Below are 19971 nucleotides of genomic sequence, written 5' to 3' on the forward strand. Positions count from 1 at the left end.
ATAACTATTCCCAAAGCAGTGGCAAATGGGGAAAATGAGAAAGTGAGACTTCATCACTTTCTCACTATGTGACTTGACCAACGCCACACAGTAAGTCCAAATTAGATCAAGGGACACACATATGTGAAGTCATAATAGCACCCAGCTACTTAGAGAAGTAATAGAAAGAGTTTGCACTGCACTCACAGGAAATCAAGTACTAATACAAAGGAGGACTGGCCCAGCTTCCCTGGGTGAATGCAGTTCATTATAAGTATGGAGGAGTCCCTGGCACAACACAGTCCGAGATATCTATGGAGAGACTGTGTTTGAGAATACAGCAGCACAAGAAAGGCCGTAAGCATAGTGGTTAGAACACTGGCTTTGGAGGCAAAGATACGTTAGCGTGAATTCCAGCTGCAGAGCTTCTTAGTGTGTGACATCAGGCATGTCACTCAACCTCTTTGGGTCACAGTTTCCTCATCTATAAAACACAGTTAATACTACCTGCTTCACAAGAGAAGCAATGAGAATTAGATGATGCCAGTAAAATGCTTAGCACAGTGCCCAACACATAGTAAGTATTCTCTAAATGGTAGTATCATTAACCCGATAATATGCATTATATATAAAAATTTTCTTTTTGATATCTCCATCTCAGTTTGGAAACTCAGCTAGGGCTCCATAGTAAAGAACCAAGGGTTAGCCTCCTCTTGAAACCTTTATAAGCTCCCTCTGCAATCCCACGTCCTCACCCACAGAAGGGTAAGATACACTCAGGCCTCTATCCTCACAGCACCCTGTACCTGTCTGTTTTGTTCTTAATCATCCAATACATAATTCCTCCTTTTCTTGTTTCCCCAAAATATGCTGTAAGAGCCTGGCAGACGTGTATAGTTTACCTTTCACATCTATATCCATTGAGCTCAATAACTGCTCGCAAAATTGAATTCCCCAAATAAAATCATATCATATTTTAATAAATGATACCTAAAACTTCCAAAAAGAGAAAAGCCATTGGAAACTGTCTGAAAAAGATAATAGAATCAAAGTGTCCCAAGCCTCCAAGATTTTAGAAACCTGAATCATTATCTCAAATTGAATTTATTTTTTCTCTACTGTTTCTATCTTGAGAGAGAAGTGAAAATTAAGAAGCAAGCTAGTGGCAGAAAATTGTTCAAAAATCTAATTACCATAAGACAGACTGGTTAGTATATATTCAGTCTAATCTACACCTTTTTTTTAGAACTTGCCAGAAGTAATAGATGTTAAGGTTTATGACCCACCTGGGAAAATCCCAATCTTTAGAGATCTCATTGCATTTTCTCAACTCCTCTTAATATAAGAACACTAGGATAGGCATTGTAGAAAGCCTTGCTCCCAAAAGAGGTGCCATGAAAAGCACAAACAAGATGCCCACTGAATGGAATAGCTCATGGATGTTTGTTCTTCTGTTTATCAGAAAATATAATGAGCCAGAGTATATTGCTAGCATGTAAACTTCGTAAGAACAGATATTCTTATCTGCTTTGTTTTCTACAGTCACCCCAGAGCTTAGCACAGTGTCTGGCACACAGGAGCCACACAATAAATACTTGTTGAGTGGAACTAAGAAATAAGTCTTCTGAATATCTCAATGAATCAAGAAATCTTGATTCTTGAACATTGAGATGAATCAAGAATGGCTGCCTATTTTCAGGCAGCTATCCTTCCACTTGTAATACAGATGTACATACTAAAGACCAAAAAAACCAAACACTTGACAAATGGCACTCTTTCATACCTGGGAAATTATGGCAGGCATGAGCTCTGACCTTGGATTTTGACACTCAACACTGGAGAGAATAAATATGCGGATTTTGAGAATCAAGGCCAATCAAGGTGTCTTCCAACTGGATACTTGTGATGGCCAAAGTCATAAGTCATTGGATTCTGATCAATACCCAGTTCAGCATTAGGTCGTTAGTGCTCATTACAGTGAAGGATGGATAACTGTGATCCTAATAAGTCATTTGGGACATTTTAAAGATTCTTTATATGCCACCTGCATAATGAAACCAAAGGGCTTGATCTAATTTCTCATCTAATTCCTTTTCGTGGTCTCTCACCTAAACCCAGTCAGGTGCTCTTTGAATTTAAATATCATGACTCTTACAAGCCTAATACTTCCATTTTACAAAAGTCAAAATAAACTGATAGGGTAAAGCCTAATTATAACCACTCTAAAGAGTATATGGGAAGAGATGAATCAAATGACTAATCCAATCTCAAAATAAATAATTAATAAAATTACAAAATGAGTTTTGGGCCTCCTAGTTTCCAGTTTCATATACTTGAAATACTTCTCCTTTACTTAAATTCCCAGGAATTCCTATGGTCGTCATAAATAATTAGAGTGCTAATAGCAGCTCTGATTCTGCTGGTAAGAAGGAAGAGCTTGGTCTTCAAAGCTGAATTTAGTAACTCAGGGCAGGGGGTCTTTGGCTGCATCCCAAAAGCAGATAATCAAAGAAACAAAGGCACTCATCCCCAAAGTCCTCATCTGTGATTAAAACTGGCATCCTTAAGTGCCAATGGTAATTTATTTATCCTAGCGTATTCAAGACTTTCTTAGCCCCACTAATGCAGTAACCTGCCTGCATGCAAGGTGACAAGTTAGTGACTGGAAAGTATCAGTGCACTTTTAAAATAAGAACAGTGGTATCAAGCTTAATACTTTTCAAAAGACTTCATTAAAGGATTCAGAGCATTTCAATATAGCTTGTGCATCTATGCACATATCATCCCTGGCAGTTAACAATCCTGTCAATGGGAAGAGACAAAAACTGGCTCCCCAGAAAGGTAAATGACTGACCCAGGATCACATAATGGTAGTAGATCATCAACAGAAAGAAGGGATAGTCCTACATGTTGTCTGAATTTCCTGGTTGTGTTCAGAGGCAGCACAAATGGTGGTGGAAAACAAGCTGCTATCAGGTCTTCCCACTTCTAAGAAGAAATTCTCTCTCTCTCTTTGCTCCCTTTTCCTCCAATCCTCCTTTGTTCATCTTTTCCTTCCTCTCTCAACTCTTATCCCCTTTTCTCCCACCCCTTCTCTCTCCCTCCCTGCTTCCCTTGCTCCAACCTCTTCTGGCATCCTCCCTGCGTGACAGCAACGTAAGCAAAGGAGGGAGGCCTGTCTCCCTCTTGATTCATGATGTTTATCCTGGCCTCTTAAACCTTCTTAATAATTCACAGAGATGCCACTGTGATGGGCTGGCAGGCAACTGCCAACTTGGGGAAGCTCATGACTCAAGAAGATAATCACACTAACAAGACGCTGAACACACAGATCCAACCTTAGCCACCAAAGGAAGGCTCCTAAAGAGCAGCAGCAAAAGGCCCACTTTCTTCTGCCTTATAGAAGATGATGGCGGAAAAGTCCCAAACAATCCCACTATCTAGGAAGCCCAACTCCAGGGGTGTCTGGGATAGATGAAGACTTAAGAACAGCGAATGTAAAAAGCATTTAAGGCCAGGCATGTGGCTCACACCTATAATCCCAACACTTTGGGAGGCCGAGGTGGGCAGATCACTTGAGACCAGGAGTTCCAGACCAGCCTAGCCAATATGGCAAAACCCTGTCTCTACTAAAAATACAAAAATTAGCTGGGCATGGTGTTGCATGCCTATAATCCCAGCTACTCGGGAGGCTGAGGTGGGAGAATTGCTTGAATCCGAGAGGCAGAGGCCTCAGTGAGCCAAGATCGTAACACTGCACTCCAGCCTGGGTGACAGAGTGAGACTCTGTCTCAAAATAAAACAAAACAAAAACCATTTAAGATTTTCCTTGAAGTCACACATCAGATGTTACATCCCAGACTGAAAAATCAACTCTTCAACCACTGGCCCTTGTTCTTGGGTTAAAGCCCAGAATTCGTTGCCTTATACCTGGTGGCCCTGCCCGACTTTGCCTCGCTGGCCCTCTGGCTGTCCTTTCCTCTCTACACACTATTTTCACTGCTGGGAATGCCCTCCCTGACTGCTTTGCCTGTCTCACTCTTAATAAAGTCTGAAGTCTTGGCTTATAGGTAAGTTCCCTGAGGAAGCTTTCTGTGATTGACACCCTCCCACCATCCCCACTCCATCATAGGTCGGGTCTTAGCACCTGACCCATGATGGAGTGGGTCCTCAACCATGCCATCATCACTACACTCCTCCCGGGCCTAGAAAGGGGCTGTCCCTTAAAAGGCACAATCTTGCTGCCTACAAATTTTGATAGGCCTTCATTTAGATATGTTTTCTTTTTAACTTTTCATTTTGATATAACTTCAAACTTACAGAAAAGTTACAGGAATAGTATAGAGAATTCCCGTATACGTCATCCATTCTCCTTTCCTTTCTCCCTCTCCTCCCCTCCCCCTCTTTATCCGTAAGGCACACATATCATCTTTCTTCTGAGCCATTTCAGAATAAGGCACATAGATTATGCCCTTTGCTTCTTATGCTTAGTGTTTATTTCCAAAGAACTAGTATATTGTCTTCCATGGTACAGCTATAAATTCTGGCAATTTAACATTGATTTAATTCCAACATTCCAGTTTTGCCAATTGACTAAACATGTCCTTTGGACCATGTTATTGCTCTGCACAGGATGCCGTTCAGGATCATGTAGTGCATTTAGCTGTCACATCTCTTTAGTCTCCTTCATCCTGGAACAGTTTCTCAGCCTTTGTCTTCCATAGCATTCACATTTTTGAACAATATAGCCCAGTTCTGTTTTTTTTAATAGAATGTTCCACAATTTGGGTTTGTCTGAGATTCCTTATGATTAGTTTCAGGTTTTCCATCCCTGACTGGAATATAGCATAACTGATGTTGTGTTCTTCTCAGGGTATCACCTCAGGAAGCACATGTCGTCCATCTGTCCCTCACCAGTGATGTAATTTTGATCACCTAGTCATGATGTGATCTGGATACTCCAATTAGTGCTTACTTTGTTTCCCTTTGCAGCTAATAAGCAATCAATAGAGAGATATTTTGAGACTATGTGAAAATCCTGCTCCTCCTCAAATTTCCCCCTCTAGATTTCAGCATCCGTTGATGATTCTTGCCTTAACTCCCATTCACCAGATGGTTGCAACTCCCTCTACCTTTATCAGTCAGCGTTCTCCTGTAGAGTCCGGCCCTCTCTTCTCCTCCATTGATATATCTATTTTTAAATGTATCTATTTATTATTATAGGCTTGTGGATTCCTATTTTATTTAGTGGCTATAATCCACTGTTGTTCTCAATTGATTTTGATGTTCACACTGTCCCCAGATTGGATTATTCTTTGTAGCCCTACAGGGAATGACACTACCAACGGGAGGACTTAATAAAAGAAGAGCTGCTGTGGTCTAAATGTTTGTGTCCTCCCAAAATTCATATATTCAGGCTTAATCCCTAATGTAATGGTGTTTGGAGATGGGGCCTTTGGGAGATAATTAGGTCATGAGGGTAAAGACCTCATGAACAGGATTAGTTCCCTTATAAAACAGACCCAAGAGAGCTTGATATTGCCTTCCACCATAGAAGGACACGGTGAAAAGATGGCTGTCTGCAAATGAGGAAGTGGGCCCTCCCGAGACATAGAATCTGCCAGCACCTTGATCTTTGACTTCCAGCCTCCAGAATCATAAGAAATAAATGTCTTTTGTTTATATGCCACTCAGTCTGGTATTTTGTTGTAGCAGTCTGAATCTAAGACAAGAGTTTTTGAAGGATTCCAACTCTCCACCATTAGAACTAGTGCCTGAAAAGGTAGTAAGCTGCCCATCACAGGAAGTAATTAATAGAGATTGTTGACTACTTTTTATAGAAGCAATTCATTCATCAGATCGGAGCTTTTAAAGGTCCTTTCCAAACCTGACAGTTGAGAGCTGTGGTAGATCCCTAGAAAGTAGAAAGGTGTGACATACAATTTAGAGGAATGTTTAGTGGAGTACTAAATGTTGAGAAGGGGAAACATTCAGGCCACCTATTGGAAACAATCCAACCCAGGCTGGTAGTGAATAAAATTCTTATCCCTAATCCTCTCAACTTTTCCTGAACATCACTGCATGCAAGGCACCATGCTAAATGTTGGGAACCCAGAAAGGAAGACAACTAAGACCCAGGCCCAAGACAGCAGCTGGTGGGATGACAGAGGGAGGTTCCTCTGGTTCTGTGTGGGGGAGCTAGGAAACGTCTCAAAAAGAAAGTCACTTTTCAAGAATAAGTAGGAGCTTGCCAGTCAAAGAACAAGTACAGCCACTAGAATTCTGTCCAGTATAAGATCAAGTCAGTAAGATTCCAATTCTGGGAAAATTTTATGTAGACATATATAAAATTTTATGTAGAAAATTCATGTTTTATATAGAAAATCCAATTTTATATAGATATCCATATATCTATATATACATACATATGTGTATATTAAATATGTGTACACATACAAATATATTTTTACATTTTCTTTTAATGGTCATGTATGGGGGAAAGCATGGACTTGAAAAGCAAAGTGTTCAAATGGCCAATAGTTCAGCATCCTAGTCAGAAGATGCTTCTCCCTCTTCTCACCAAGAGACCTGTGTTCATAAGACAATCTAAGAGTAAATGCTCTGAGCTGGCTGATAGACAACTGAGGAAAGAAGTCACACAGGAGATGCCTACAACTGCTGTCTTCTCACTCCTCCTTTTAGTCTGTTCTCTACATACAGAGCAGAGTTTCCAAGCCCCAGCACAGCCAGTCTGACGAGAGAGTCACATGCTGACATCCAGCCTTACTTGAGGAGTCTCTGGACAAAGCGATCCTGTGCTGGAGGGTTTAGGGAAGCAATTTAGTGGCCTCAGGTGTGGCCTGGACAACTGGTGCTAACTTGGGTCTCTGGAACTGCAGACCAGTACCCTAGGCCTAAAGATGCCACTGTCTAGGGAAGTTCATCTCATCTGAATAGATTCAGGGAAGCATCATCCTGAGCAATGATAAAACTGCTAACTTACATTTTCATAGCACTATGTTTAGAAAATGCACAACGTACATACTCCCATTTGCCTCTTCTGAGCCCAAGGCAGACATGACTAATGTATCACAACATACTGACACAGATATTGAGACCTCATCATCCTTCCATACATACCTTTCTAGGTAGCTGCTGCCAAGTGCTACCTGGAACATGTCATAGATTTCAAACTTATGTCATATTTGATACCTGACTTAAATTTCATAAGACTGCTGTAAGATCAGACAAAACAAGCATGGATATCCTCATTTTAAAGATGGAGAAACAGGCAGCAGAGCTGATCCCACAATCAGGAGGGATGGAGCTGGAATGAATGTAAGACCTCTCAGTATGATCCTTTTTATATTCCCTCTCTTGCTGCCTGTGCTAAAACCTGGGAAGTTTTCAGGTAGAAACACTCTGCACAGCTGCAAAACTCAGTCAAAGTAGGCCCACATGCATAATGTGATTCTGCTGATGTGGGCTTCAAAACCCAGCTCAGGCGCAAGTTGTATTTCCATGATGATTCTACCAAAAAAAAAAAAAAAAAATGGTACCCCTTCTTCTGAGGTCTCAGCCTTCCACATTTGTTGTTTATTCTTAACAAGGAGTACAGTACTGGAACACATTGGTGCTCAATAAGTGGTTACTAAAGGGAAGGAGGACAAAGCCCTGCACTAAGTTAAGCATCTCTGGAGTAAAAAGTGATATAATACAGCAGAGCAAAGAACAGAAGCTTTAGAAGCAGACTGGCTGGGTTAGAATTCCCACGGATACTAGTCAGGTGACATTGGACTACTAAGCTTCACTGGGCCTCAATTTCTGCATCTGTAAAATGGAGAGAATACCACTTACTTCAAAAGGGTTTTGAGAAAATGAGAGAAATTTTTAAAGAGGTTTGGACAATAACGATGAAGAGTAAGAGGAAGAGGAAGAACTAGAGAAAGGAATGTGGCATACAGATTTTACAGCAACCCCTAATGATGCCTGCACTTTGGTATTCATGCCCTTGTATCATCCCGTCCCCTTTGGGTGTAGGGACCTGTGACTTGCTTCTAACCAACAGACTATGGCAAAGCTGGTAAGATGCCATTCCCATGATTATGTTAGGTTAGGTAAGATTCTACCTTGTTAGCAGACTTCTTCCAGAAGCTTTCTCCCATGCTGGCACTGAGGAAGCAGGCAGATATTGGGAAGCCCATGTGGCAAGGAGCTGAGAGCAGCATCTAGGAGGTGATGGTGGCCTCCAGCTGACAGCCACCAAGAAGCCAGGGCCCACAGTCTTAAAATGGCAAGAAAATTAGTTCAGCCAACAAACTGAGTGAACATAGAAGCAAACCCTTCCCCAGTTAAGCCTCCAGATGGGAATGCAACCCTGGGCAACAGCTTGACTGAAGCCTTGCAGAGGCACCCAGCTAAGCTATGCCTAGAGTTCTGATGCATAAAAGCTGTAAGATAATAAGTACATGTTGTTTTAAGTGGCTACGTTTGTGATAATTTGTTATACAGCAACAGAAAACTAATACAGGGAGAGGAGGAAAAAGGAGAAGAGGAGAATCAATGGCAGGTAGTCTTAAGAAATAAATCATAAGACAACAGGGAAAACAAACTCCTTTCTCTTTGAATGGCAGCAGTAGTCCAAAAGTTTCAGCTAAGGCCAACCTTCTATGTTTTCAGGTACATACTCCACGGATTTGAGCAGAGCTCTAACTATGAAAGACTACTTCTCACACTTGAAGGGTAAGCAACTTTTCCACAACAACACACCAGAGAGGCTGGGCCCTGTCATCTCCTTGCATCTTCTCCTTTGGCCAAGGCTACCAGCGACAATAATCAGGCTAATGCTGTCCAATTGACCTCTAAGCCTCCTCGGTCTGCTCTGGGCTCTCAGGCAGGCCCACAGGGTGGTTACCTTAAGGCCCAAGGCAAAGCTGTGGCCAGTATCCACCCATGTGCCTTCACCGGAGGAACTCTCTCCTCCCAGCACATGGCCAAGGCATGAAAAATTCCACTGCTCAAGTTCCCTTCCTCTAGCATTAACCAGGACCATCTAATCCTCTCTGGAGTCTTAGCCTTTGATTTGTCAGACCCAAGTAGAGTTGGCAGGATTAAACCAGCCCCACATTACTTTTTTTTGGAAATATTTCCAGAGTAATCCACAAAAGTACCATCTAAAGGGGGAAATGAGAGAGCCAGAAAGATAATGGGAGGCAAGAAGTGGGGCAGAACACCTCTTCCCCAAACCACTAGCATTTCCCTCTGGCCTTGGCCAGCCTTTCTTCTGAGAGAATCAAGATGATATTTCTGTGTACGTGACCTTAACAGGAAAAGCATAAAATCAAGCTTGTACTCACACAACCTAGTCAAAACACAAATCAAATAAATTGTCAAGACATGAGACAGAAAGCTGCCTTCTGAGAGATTTCAGTGTTCTGTTCCCCTCACCCCGGCCTTTTGGGATGGCTCCACTGTAACTCATTATTCCCAAGGTAAAATCTGCTCTTACCCACAACCTGGATAATCTGGGCCAGGAGGACGCCATCTGTCACATCTTGCTGGAGATCCTTGATGAGACGCTTGTGGCCGGATTTGGCTAGATAATGATTGGCCCAGTCTGTGTAGATCTGCAAAAAAAGCAAACAGGCAACTTTAGGAAGCCAGTCGGATCCCCTCTCAGAGTCTGAGGCAGCTGCTCGGGCCGGCACAGTGGCCACTGTCCCATTGGTAAGCTTTCAGGGCCAGCCAGCACCATTAAAATTCAGTGCATTGTGCTGATCGTGCATTCAGCTAACCATAGCTGGGCCTTAGCCTATTGAGAGAACTGCCGTCAAGATTCAGGGAAAAACTAAAGAAAGCTTCAAAACATGCAGAGGGCTGAATGAGACAGGGGACACAGAACTAAACAGTCTGCTCCAGACAGCTTTGAGAGGCTGCAGCTTTGAGAGGCTGCGACTCTAGATGCAAGCAAAGTCTCCCCCACCCCTTCCCATCCTTTTCTCTTTATTGAGAAAACGTATGGGGAGGTTACCACCCAACAGGCATCTCTTAATGGGCCATTTCAGGGTAAGGAGGGCTATTGAGCTATTCTGAGTTCTCAGGAGCCTGGGTCCCTTGAAAAGAAGCCAAGTATGAAAACAGAGCCCCTTCAATTACTCTTGTGTGAGTGAAGTTATTTACGGCCTCACAATAATCTCAAATTTAATCGGTTTAATTTAAAAGCCAGGCATCATTTTCACTGTTGGGATTTTGTGAACAAAACCCAGCAAATTCCAACATATTTAAACACAACACTGTTGTGTGCAGCATTTTAGAAGGCAAAGACTGGCTGACCCATGGAATCAGGAGAGCAGACCCCCTTGGGGAACATATCTGACCTGCTCTTCCTGGTCACAGAATGGTCAGGAAAGAAGAATATTTTCTTTCCAAACAGGCCAACAAGCACAAGAAAACTCTTGCCTGAAAATTTTCTCCCCAACCATCAAAGCCAAAAACAAACAAAACAAAAAACCTTCTGAGTTTGAGTGCCAAGTTCCATACATGGACTTGTGAGTTTGCAGAAGAGTGTATATGTGAACATGTAGGCCTTAGGGTATCAGCACCTCTTTTTTTCAGAGGGATAGGAACAAATGATTGGTCAAAAAGAGAATGTCCTGCCTCAACTGGTTAGTGGCAACAGGCTCAAGTACTAATCCCATGATGTCTCCACCAAAATGATGAAGGTGATCATTCTACCTCAACCAGTAGGCCTGCTCCAAGGATCCATGTGACTCCCAGAGCAGCATATGGTCTCATCCTCACCCTCCATCCTGTTCTTCCAAATGCCTTTCCCAGTGTAATCTCACACAATGGCCACCCCCCACGCCCCCCGCAACACTCCTGGAATGGGAACAGGAGCCAGGGTCAGGTTTGCCAAGCAGAGACCTTCTAAGGAGGCAGCATCTCTGGCTACTCCACCTGGGGACCATGAGGGCCTCATACCAGGAAGGGATGAGGTGGAGCTGCATCTTCTGGTTCCTGAAGAGATGAGAGCTGTAGCACCTGTCCACCACCCACTCACCTAGAAGCTCTGTCTTCCACTGCAAAGGTACACTCACAGTGTCCCTCTATTTCACAACACAGCCCAAGGATCCAATCCTTAAATCCATGCTAGTCTCCTTCCCTGTGACTCTCCAGTTGTCAGAGACCAACGATCCAGTAAAGCAAGAGTATTTTCAATTTTATAAGCACAAAGAAGGCTCAGGAAGTAGACCATCACCTTTGTAATGACAATAGCCAACTTGAAATTTAAAAGATCATTAAAGAAAATTATTAAGAGGGAGAGAGGAAGGAAAATAAACATTAAAAGGAAAAGAGGCAGACATGGGTTCAGGTCCCGGTTCTGTAGGCTCCACAAGAGTAGGGATTTGGGTCTGTTTTGTTTAATGACGTATGCCAAGTACCTACAAGAGCACATTTGAAAGAGTGCCTTATGCAGAGAAGGAGCTTAATAAATCCAACTAACATACAGTGCCTACTACATGCCAGGCACTGACACAAACATTGTACACATGTTAACTCATTCAATCCTCATTCTATGTGGCAGAGGTTATTATTGTGTCCACTTTTCAGAAGAGAAAACTGAAGAGCAAAATGGTAAAGTAACCTGTCCAAGGTCACAAATAGCGGCTAAGCCAGGATTTGAGCCCAGGCTAACCTATTTTACAATCCCTTTGACATTCTAAATGCCTCCCTGAACACAAATATGAATGTTAATCGAGTTATTCATCCCTTCCGTGGCATCCTCCAACTGACTCTAGGTTCATGTCTCTATTATGTTCTCAGCGAAAGAATTTATTTTATTTTTATTTATTTTTTCCCAAGACAGAGTCTCATTCTATCACCCAGGCTGGAGTGCAGTGGCGTGATCTCGGCTCACTGCAACCTCCGCCTCCCGGGTTCAAGCAATTCTCCTGCCTCAGCCTCCCAACTAGCTGGGATTACAGGTGCACACCACCACGCCTGGCTAATTTTTGTATTTTTAGTAGAGACAAGTCTTCACCATGTTGGCCAGGCTGGTCTCTAATTCCTGGCCTCATGATCTGCCCACCTCAGCCTCCCAAAGTGCTAGGATTACAGGCGTGAGCCACCGCATCCGGTCCCAGATTTTAAAAGTAATCAAAACCCAAACCTAGATCTTTCCCTTGCTATCTGAATGCCTTTGGATAAATGACTCCACTTTTCTGGGCTTCAGTTTACTCACCTGTAAAATAAGTACAATAAGGCCTGCTTCAGAAGGTCAATGTGAAGACTCAGAGTGGCACTGTATGGAAGTGCCTGTCCTGACCCATGCTGGGGCTCAGGAAGTGAAGGCAATTGGGGAGGAGGGTAATAAAGAGGCGTGCTCTGGAACTGACAGAGTTGCTTTAATCTTAGTTTCTATGCTACCAATTCCCTCTGTGCCCTCTGGCCTAAGTGTTGTCATTTGCAAGATAATGATACCTACATCATTGGTATTATGAAGATGAAATGAGCTCATACATACAAAGGTCACAGAATCTGGCACATGCTAAGTGTTCAGTAAATAAAAGTTAATAATAAAAAATTTTATTAACAGCTTCGTGAAATGGGCATAACAAAATGAGCCACAGCCTCCATTCTAAATCTCCAGGATACAAATGACTTAAGGATTTCTTCCCCTTCTCACAGCCAAATTTCAAGAGTCTGGAATATCCCCTACCTGGAATAACAAAGTATGGCAGAGTGTAAAAGAAAAACAAGTCCGAAACCGGCCAGGCTGGTATATAAAGCAAGGCTTCCTTCCCTAACTAGGGGATGCACCACACTGCTCTCTCGAACCCTGGAGGGATTTCCTCAGCCACGTGGGAGGGACCATGAAGTTTACAGTTTAAAGCCACGTGCACCTAAAACATCAGCTGAGTGAGAAATGAACATCAACAAGGGCACAGCTGAGTGGGATGAGATGCTGGTGCCTCAGCTCATCCCTTCTTAGATGATTAAGGTTCTTTAAAATAGACGTACTGTCTCTACAACTAGGCTTCTTTGTGAGTTTGCACAACACAGCAAGAAGCCAAGGTTAAACTTATTTCAACAAGTGCACATACACACACACTGCGATTGCAGAGCCACAGTGAGGCCACACAAGTATCAAGTACAATCACAAGAACTTCCACAGGATAGAGTGGTTGGAAACGGCTCTGCCAAAATGAACTTTTCATTCTGAAACAAGAGCTCTTCTCTCAACTTTAATTTACCTACACACCAATGCCAAACGAACTTTCCTAGGGCGCAGCTCTAATCTAATTACCCGTTTAAAAAATCATCAATGGCTCCCCACTTCCCACTGAATTAAAGGCAAACTTGAGCCCAGGAGTTCAAGACCATCCTGGGCAATGTGGCGAAACCCCCTCCCTACAAAAAACACAAAAAATTAGCTGGGTGTGATGGCACGTGCCCATAGTCACACCTACTGAGGAGGCTGATGTGGGAGGATCACCTGAGCCCTGGAGGTCAAGGCTGCAGTGAGCCATCATGCATCATTGCACTCCAGCCTGAAAAAGGAGTGAAATTCTGAAACATGTTACAACATGAATGAACCTTGAAAACGTAATTCTAAGTGAAATAAGCCAGATACAAAAGGACAATACTGCATGTTTCCACTTACAGAGGTACCTACAAGAATCAAATTCATAGAGACAAAGTAGAATAGAGGTTAAAAGGGTCTGGGCAGAGGGAGGAAAGGGAAGTTTTATGCGTACAGAGTTTTGGTTTGGGATGTTGAAAAAGTTCTGGAGATAAATAATGGTGATGGTTACATACCATTGGTTACGTGAATGTACTTAATGCCACTAAATTGTATATGTGAAAAATGGTTAAAATGGTAAATTTTTTATCTATTTTATACCATCCCCCCTTAAAAAATTGTTTTTAAGAGTCAAGGTCTCACTCTGTCTCCCAGGCTGGGGTGCAGTGGGGTAATCCAAGCTCACTGCAGCTTCGAACTCAGCCAGCTTCCCGGACTCAAATGATCATGCTGCTTCAGCCTCCTGAGTAGCTGGGACTACAGATGGTGCCATCACGCCCAGCTCACTGTTGATTCCCTCCCCCTGGTAGAGACAGGATTCTGCTATACTACCCAGGCTTGTGGAACTCATAGAACAAAGGATCCTCCCTCCTAGGCCTGGGTGTGGGCTCGCAAAATGCTGGGATTCCCGGATTACAGGCAGGCGCACCACACCAGGAGCAAACACTCCCCACTTTAAAATTCAATTTGTGATTGGCTGTCATTCAGTATTATGCTAATTAAGCATGCCTGTTTTTAAACTTCTTAAAACAATTTTTTAAAATTAAAAAAATAATAAAAAAAAATAAAGGCAAACTCTTCACACTTCGGTCAAGGCAGCCTTATCATCCATCTGTTCTACCCCAGAATGTCCTCCAGCCTTTGAAGGGGAGGCAGCATGTGTAGAAGAATGCAGCCTTTGGAATCTGACCTAGTCAAGCTGGCCCTTGGCCCTGGGCAGTGTTAGTTTCTACTAATCTTTCTGTTCTTCGGTTTTATCCTCCATAAAACAGGGATTATATCAAACATAAGGCAGTGGCTGGCAAACTGCAATCCAGGACAATTCTAGCTGGCCATCTATTTATGTAAACAGATAGGTGGTCAAAAACCTCGGGACAGGTATCGGGACACAGACTCATCCATTTATGGTCTCTGGTTGCTTTCGTGCTACAAAGCAAAGCCCAGCAGTTGTGACCGAGAGACCTGTGGCCCACAAAACCTCAAGTACTGACTTCCAGCTCTTCACAGAAAGTCTGCCAGTCTATGTTATAAGGACCAAATGAAATGATACACCTACACATATCACATGCTCGGTAGTAATAATACGATAATCCTCAGGAAAACCGGACACAACCCACACTTCCCTCTCTCTGAACTCAGTCTATCCCCTCTGCCCAGGTGCCTCTGCTGCCTGAGGCCGTCTCACCCAGCTCAATTCTCAATTCCAATGCCCGTCCCCCATCAAGTCCCTCTTAATTTCCTGACCCAAACCTCAGCTGCCTGTGATAGAGCAGATGTAGAGCACGTGTATGCTGGCACCACCTTTCCACTCCCACTCACCCATCTTTGCACTCCTAGTAGTGCCTCATAGGGGCTGGCCCACGGCAGGAGGCTGGTAAGTGGTCGCCAGGTAGAGCTGAACATGGAGAAAAAGGGCAAATCTTGGGAAACTGATTACACTTGAGACTTACATAATGTGGGCTCTCAGCAAATCCTCCAACCAGAATCTCTTTATTGATTAAAAAGAGCAGGGAGCAGGGAAAATAAATCACTCCATAGCTCAGGCTCATTAATCAGAAACCATTTAACAAGGATCATTAATTATCTGGAGTTTCCTCTCCCTTCCCTCCCTGTCCCCAGCTCCCAACTTTTCGAAGTGAATCAAGAAAACACCTAGATTTATTTTTTAAATCAGTGTTCATGGGCCATGCTAATCATGGACATAAATTCAGCCCCATCTGCTTCACTTGCTGTTTCAGTAGCTCATGCAAGGGAAATCATTCTTCCAAGGGGTACCCTTGAAAAATAAACTTATAATTTTAGTCATCAAAGATAGATTTCATCAGGTCCAGCAATTCAGCAAAAACAGAGCAATGTGTGTTTTGAGTACCTCAAGATTTTGAGTAAGGGCTTAAAGCAAGCAGCCTTCCTGTCTGAGCCTCAGCTATCCAGAATTGTTTTCTCCAAAGCCTTTCATTCCCTAAAATGATGGAAAATTGAGAGCTGCTGTTGCTTTTTCCCCAGGAGCCCATTGATTCTTCATCCTGGTTTGCCCCCAGGTGGATAGCTGTGAAGTTTCAGTAGAAACTGATAGGACAAAGAACAGCAGGAAAGAACAAAACCACCATCCCATCCCCAATTCCAATTCTAAATCATCAAGTCATTTCACGAGAAAGTCTCTAGGATCCTTTGACACTAGTACCCAAGGAGTCCAGCCATCCTCTTGCTCCAATCACTCCATCTCGCAGAGGTACCCCTCTCCCCATCCCTTCTAACCAGAAACTCAGTGCTCCAGAACTGCTCTGTGAGGGAGAGAAGCTGCTGTCGAAGGCTTGACAAGATAAAAGGGGAAGGAAAGCTAAGACAGCTAAACAGTGAATTCATTTTGATTCACTTTATTACCCCTGACAGAATTTTAAGGAGTGCGTCATTTGTTTGCTTATAACTCCACATCATTCCACATCAAACAGGCTGAAATCCAAAACGGAACATTTTGACAGATCAATTCAAGTAAAGAACCTAATCATTAGCTGTAATAACAAAAACTGATAATAATTGTACCATGTTAAACCAAAGGGGATAATAACACTGCTAAGTTTATACTGCAATTAGCCCTCAAATGAAGCAGGGTAGCACTAAAGAACTCAAGAAAAATTCTGCAAAACAACTGCACTGAAAGTGCTAGAATGGAGCCTTAGCAACCAAACTATAAATGCAGATGGATATGCTAGGCAGCCTGATGGATCCAGAGGCAGATGGCGTCAGGTTAGCAGCTCCGGGAGAAACACAGCAAACTGTATTTCTTAGAAGGAAATGCCAATGTGGAGACTAATGATTAAAGTAAACCAGTCGTTTAGCATCTGAGGCATTTCCAGTGGATTGACTGTGAGGTGAATGCTACTGTTTGACCCCAATTCAAGAAGCCTCACTCTAGACTTTGGTAATGTCATCAATACAATGCCTTTTTTTTTTTTTTTTTTTTTTTTGAAACAAAGTCTCACTCTCTCTCCCAGGCTGGAGTGCAGGGGCATGATCTTGGCTCACTGCAACCTCCATCTCCTGGGTTCAAGTGATTCTCCTGCCACAGCCCCCCAAGTAGCTGGGATTAAAGGTGTGCATCGCCATGCCCAGCTAATTTTTGTATTTTTAGTAGAGACAGGGTTTCACCATGTTGGCCTGGCTGATCTCAAACTCCTGGCCTCAAGTGATCGCCCTCCTTGGCCTCCCAAAGTGCTGGGATTACAGGCATGAGCCACCACACCTAGCCAACACAATGTCATTTCTAAGACTGAGCAGTATGTGGTTAAATGCTTTAGTTCTGAATGCTCTGGAGTATAAAAAACGATTTTGCAACAATAGTAAAGTGTTCATCCTGTCCTTGAATACCACAAAGAATGTCACCGCTTATTCAATTGTTCACAATTTTAAGAAAATCGAAATGCACTATTTGTTATCAAGAGCTAAGCTGGTGACACATTCATTCCTGCATCTGCAGCATCTAGCAAGGAGTATGATACCCATCCCCACAGGTATCAACCACATGTCCACATAACCTTTTAGCTGCATGGGGTGAGGAAACTGAAATTAGCTGGTGGCTTTTTCCCACTTCCCTCTCTCCGTAACAGTTTAATGTATCCTCCTTCTAATGTAGCCCCCACCTTGGGATTAAAAACCACTGCCTTACAACAGTCAAATAAGTGAAATGGTGTCCCCAGCCCTACACACTGGAGAAACAGGCAGAGCACACAGAAGCAAATCTTTTGCTCAAGGCTGCACAGCACAACAGGGGTTTCTGCTCTCCGGTTTCTCAGAAAAGTCCGGTTCTGCCCAATGTCCCTGCAGTGCCCCACATGCCCAACCTCTAGGGCAATGACCAACATTCTATACCCATCCTTGCCATCTTCTGATGTATTACCTGGGACATTTGTGGGCTTCCCGCAACCACAGAATCATAATGGCAAGTGTCTACAGTCTCAGGTATGGGTGTGGACCAGGGTTGAACTCTGGCTTTGCCTTACAAGCTAGGTGACCCTTGGGGAGTCATGTCCCTTCTGAACATCAGTGTCCTTCTGAACTGGTGCAGTGGTGATATACAGTTGCTTTACAGATTAAATGAGATCATGTAAGTGGTTAACACAGTGTCTGGCACATTGTGTGTAGTAAATAAACAACGATTATTAATTTTCAAATGAATAACACTGAGTTTTGGAGGAATAAGTCATTCTAGATTGCTGAAGGTTTACACTTCTGAGAGCCACACATTTTAAACTATTCCACTGGGATTTTTTTCCAAACATTATAATGATCTCTGATTTTGAATTAACACAATTGCACTTTTTATTTTCTTTTCTTGTCTTTTTTTAATACTTTAAGTTCTCAGATACGTGTGCAGAACGTGCAGGTTTGTTACATAGGTATACATGTGCCATGGTGGTTTGCTGCACCCATCAACCCATCATCTACATTAGGTATTTCTAATGTTATCCTTCCCCTAGCCCCCAAGCCCCCGACAGGCCCCGGCCCCAGGGACATCACTATGAATGATAGTGTTTTGATGTTTACAGGGATGTGTCCTTAGGACCTACTGAGTTGCTGGACCTTCCTTAAGAGACCCCAGAGTCTTTAGAAACTGTATAAGCTGGCACAGTGGCTCACACCTGTAATCCCAGCACTTTGGGAGGCTGAAGCAGTCAGATTGCTTGAGCCCAGGAGTTCAAGACCAACCTAGGCAACATGGTGAAACTCTGTCTCTACAAAAATAAGAAATAGGCTGGGCACGGTGGCTCACGCCTGTAATTCCAACACTTTGGGAGGCCAAGGTAGGCAGATCACCTGAGGTCAGGAGGTTGAGATCAGCCTGGCCAACATGGTGAAAACCCTTCTCTACTAAAAATACAAAAATTAGCCAAGCATGGTGGTAGGCACCCGTAATCCCAGCTACTTGGGAGGCTGAGGCAGGAGAATCACTTGAACCTGGGAGTCAGTGGTTACAGTGAGCCAAGATCATGCCATTGCACTCCAGCCTGGGCGACAAAAGTGAAAATACATCTCAAAATAAAATAAACTAGTCAGGTGTGCTAGCATGTGCCTGTGTTTCCAGCTACTCAAGAGGCTGAGGCAGGAGGATTGTTTGAGCCCAGGAGATCGAGGCTACAGTGACCCGTGATCACCACTGCACTCAACTTGAGTAACAGAGCGAGACCCTGTCTCAAACAAAACTCTGTATAAAGTAACAGCACATACTGTTTAAGCAAGAGCCATGCTGGAACTTTTCCCTCAAGGAAAACTCGTAAGTAGAAGGATTTTGTGACACCCCTTTGAGCTGCCCCAAGGTACAGCAGGGAAGGCTCTTTGGTTCTCAGCTGATCTTGAGCCAGGTAAGACTCCTAGAAAGCTGGGTTCCAGGAGCACTGAGATGTGAATGGGTTCTCTACTCCCCATCTGAGCATATGAGGAATTGTATTGCCAGGCTTTGCTCTTGACATATGTTCTGTAATATGGCTAACACGAACATTTATACCAAGGGGTATAAATCCCTGTCCGGACACACAAGAAGGCAGCAGGGGGAGGGGAATAGCCATCGGCCTGTTTCTTCCCTTTTTGTCTGCAGTAACCTACTTGCCTGCACAACCACCAAACAAAGATAAACCCTAATACCTGCCCACCTGGAAGCCTTTGTTTCAAAGGGATATTCACACAGAGCAAGTGACCAGCAAGAGTGGCACAGCTTCTCATTAATTAGGATTTTCATCTTTTTCCACATCCTGGGACTATCCCTACTCCTAACTTTGCCTCTGAATATCAAGTTAAGTAGCTTAGAGCTGCATGCGTGCCTTGGTGCATGAAGCAAACATTGCCTGAGCATCTACTTGTGCAGGGGGCAATTCTTGCTCCAGTCTTATGTAAGATAGTAACTACCATCTGCCAAATGTCTATGGTGAAATGATTCAGAGAACACTTTTTAGAGTCAGATAATTTAGTTCCAAACATGCTCCAACCATTTCCTGATAGTTTTAGTAACTTGCCCAGAGTTACCCTATCTGAGACTCAGTTGCCTCATCTGTAAAATGGATCACCCATTCTGGTTACTGTGAGATTGAAATGAGATAATCTACCAATGCCTGACACACGGCAAGGGCTCAACAGGTTAGCTGTGATTATAATTACCATGAAGATGATGCCATGCAATGTGAACACTTTACAAACAAGGG

General features: G+C 43.3%; 1 protein-coding gene across 8 annotated transcripts in view; it reads right to left on the bottom strand.

Moving 5' to 3' along the window:
• Positions 1-19971, bottom strand: part of NAV2 (neuron navigator 2) — a 782645-nt gene that overhangs the window by 276257 nt on the left and 486417 nt on the right. For all 8 annotated transcript variants that reach the window (XM_055282148.2, XM_055282147.1, XM_055282146.1 and 5 more), the window contains one exon: positions 9488-9605. In XM_055282148.2, coding sequence (XP_055138123.1) covers positions 9488-9605 — 118 coding nt within the window. The remainder of the gene's footprint in view (positions 1-9487; positions 9606-19971) is intronic.

This window comes from Symphalangus syndactylus, chromosome 6 (genome assembly GCF_028878055.3).
Source record: "Symphalangus syndactylus isolate Jambi chromosome 6, NHGRI_mSymSyn1-v2.1_pri, whole genome shotgun sequence".
NCBI classification, from domain to species: domain Eukaryota; kingdom Metazoa; phylum Chordata; class Mammalia; order Primates; family Hylobatidae; genus Symphalangus; species Symphalangus syndactylus.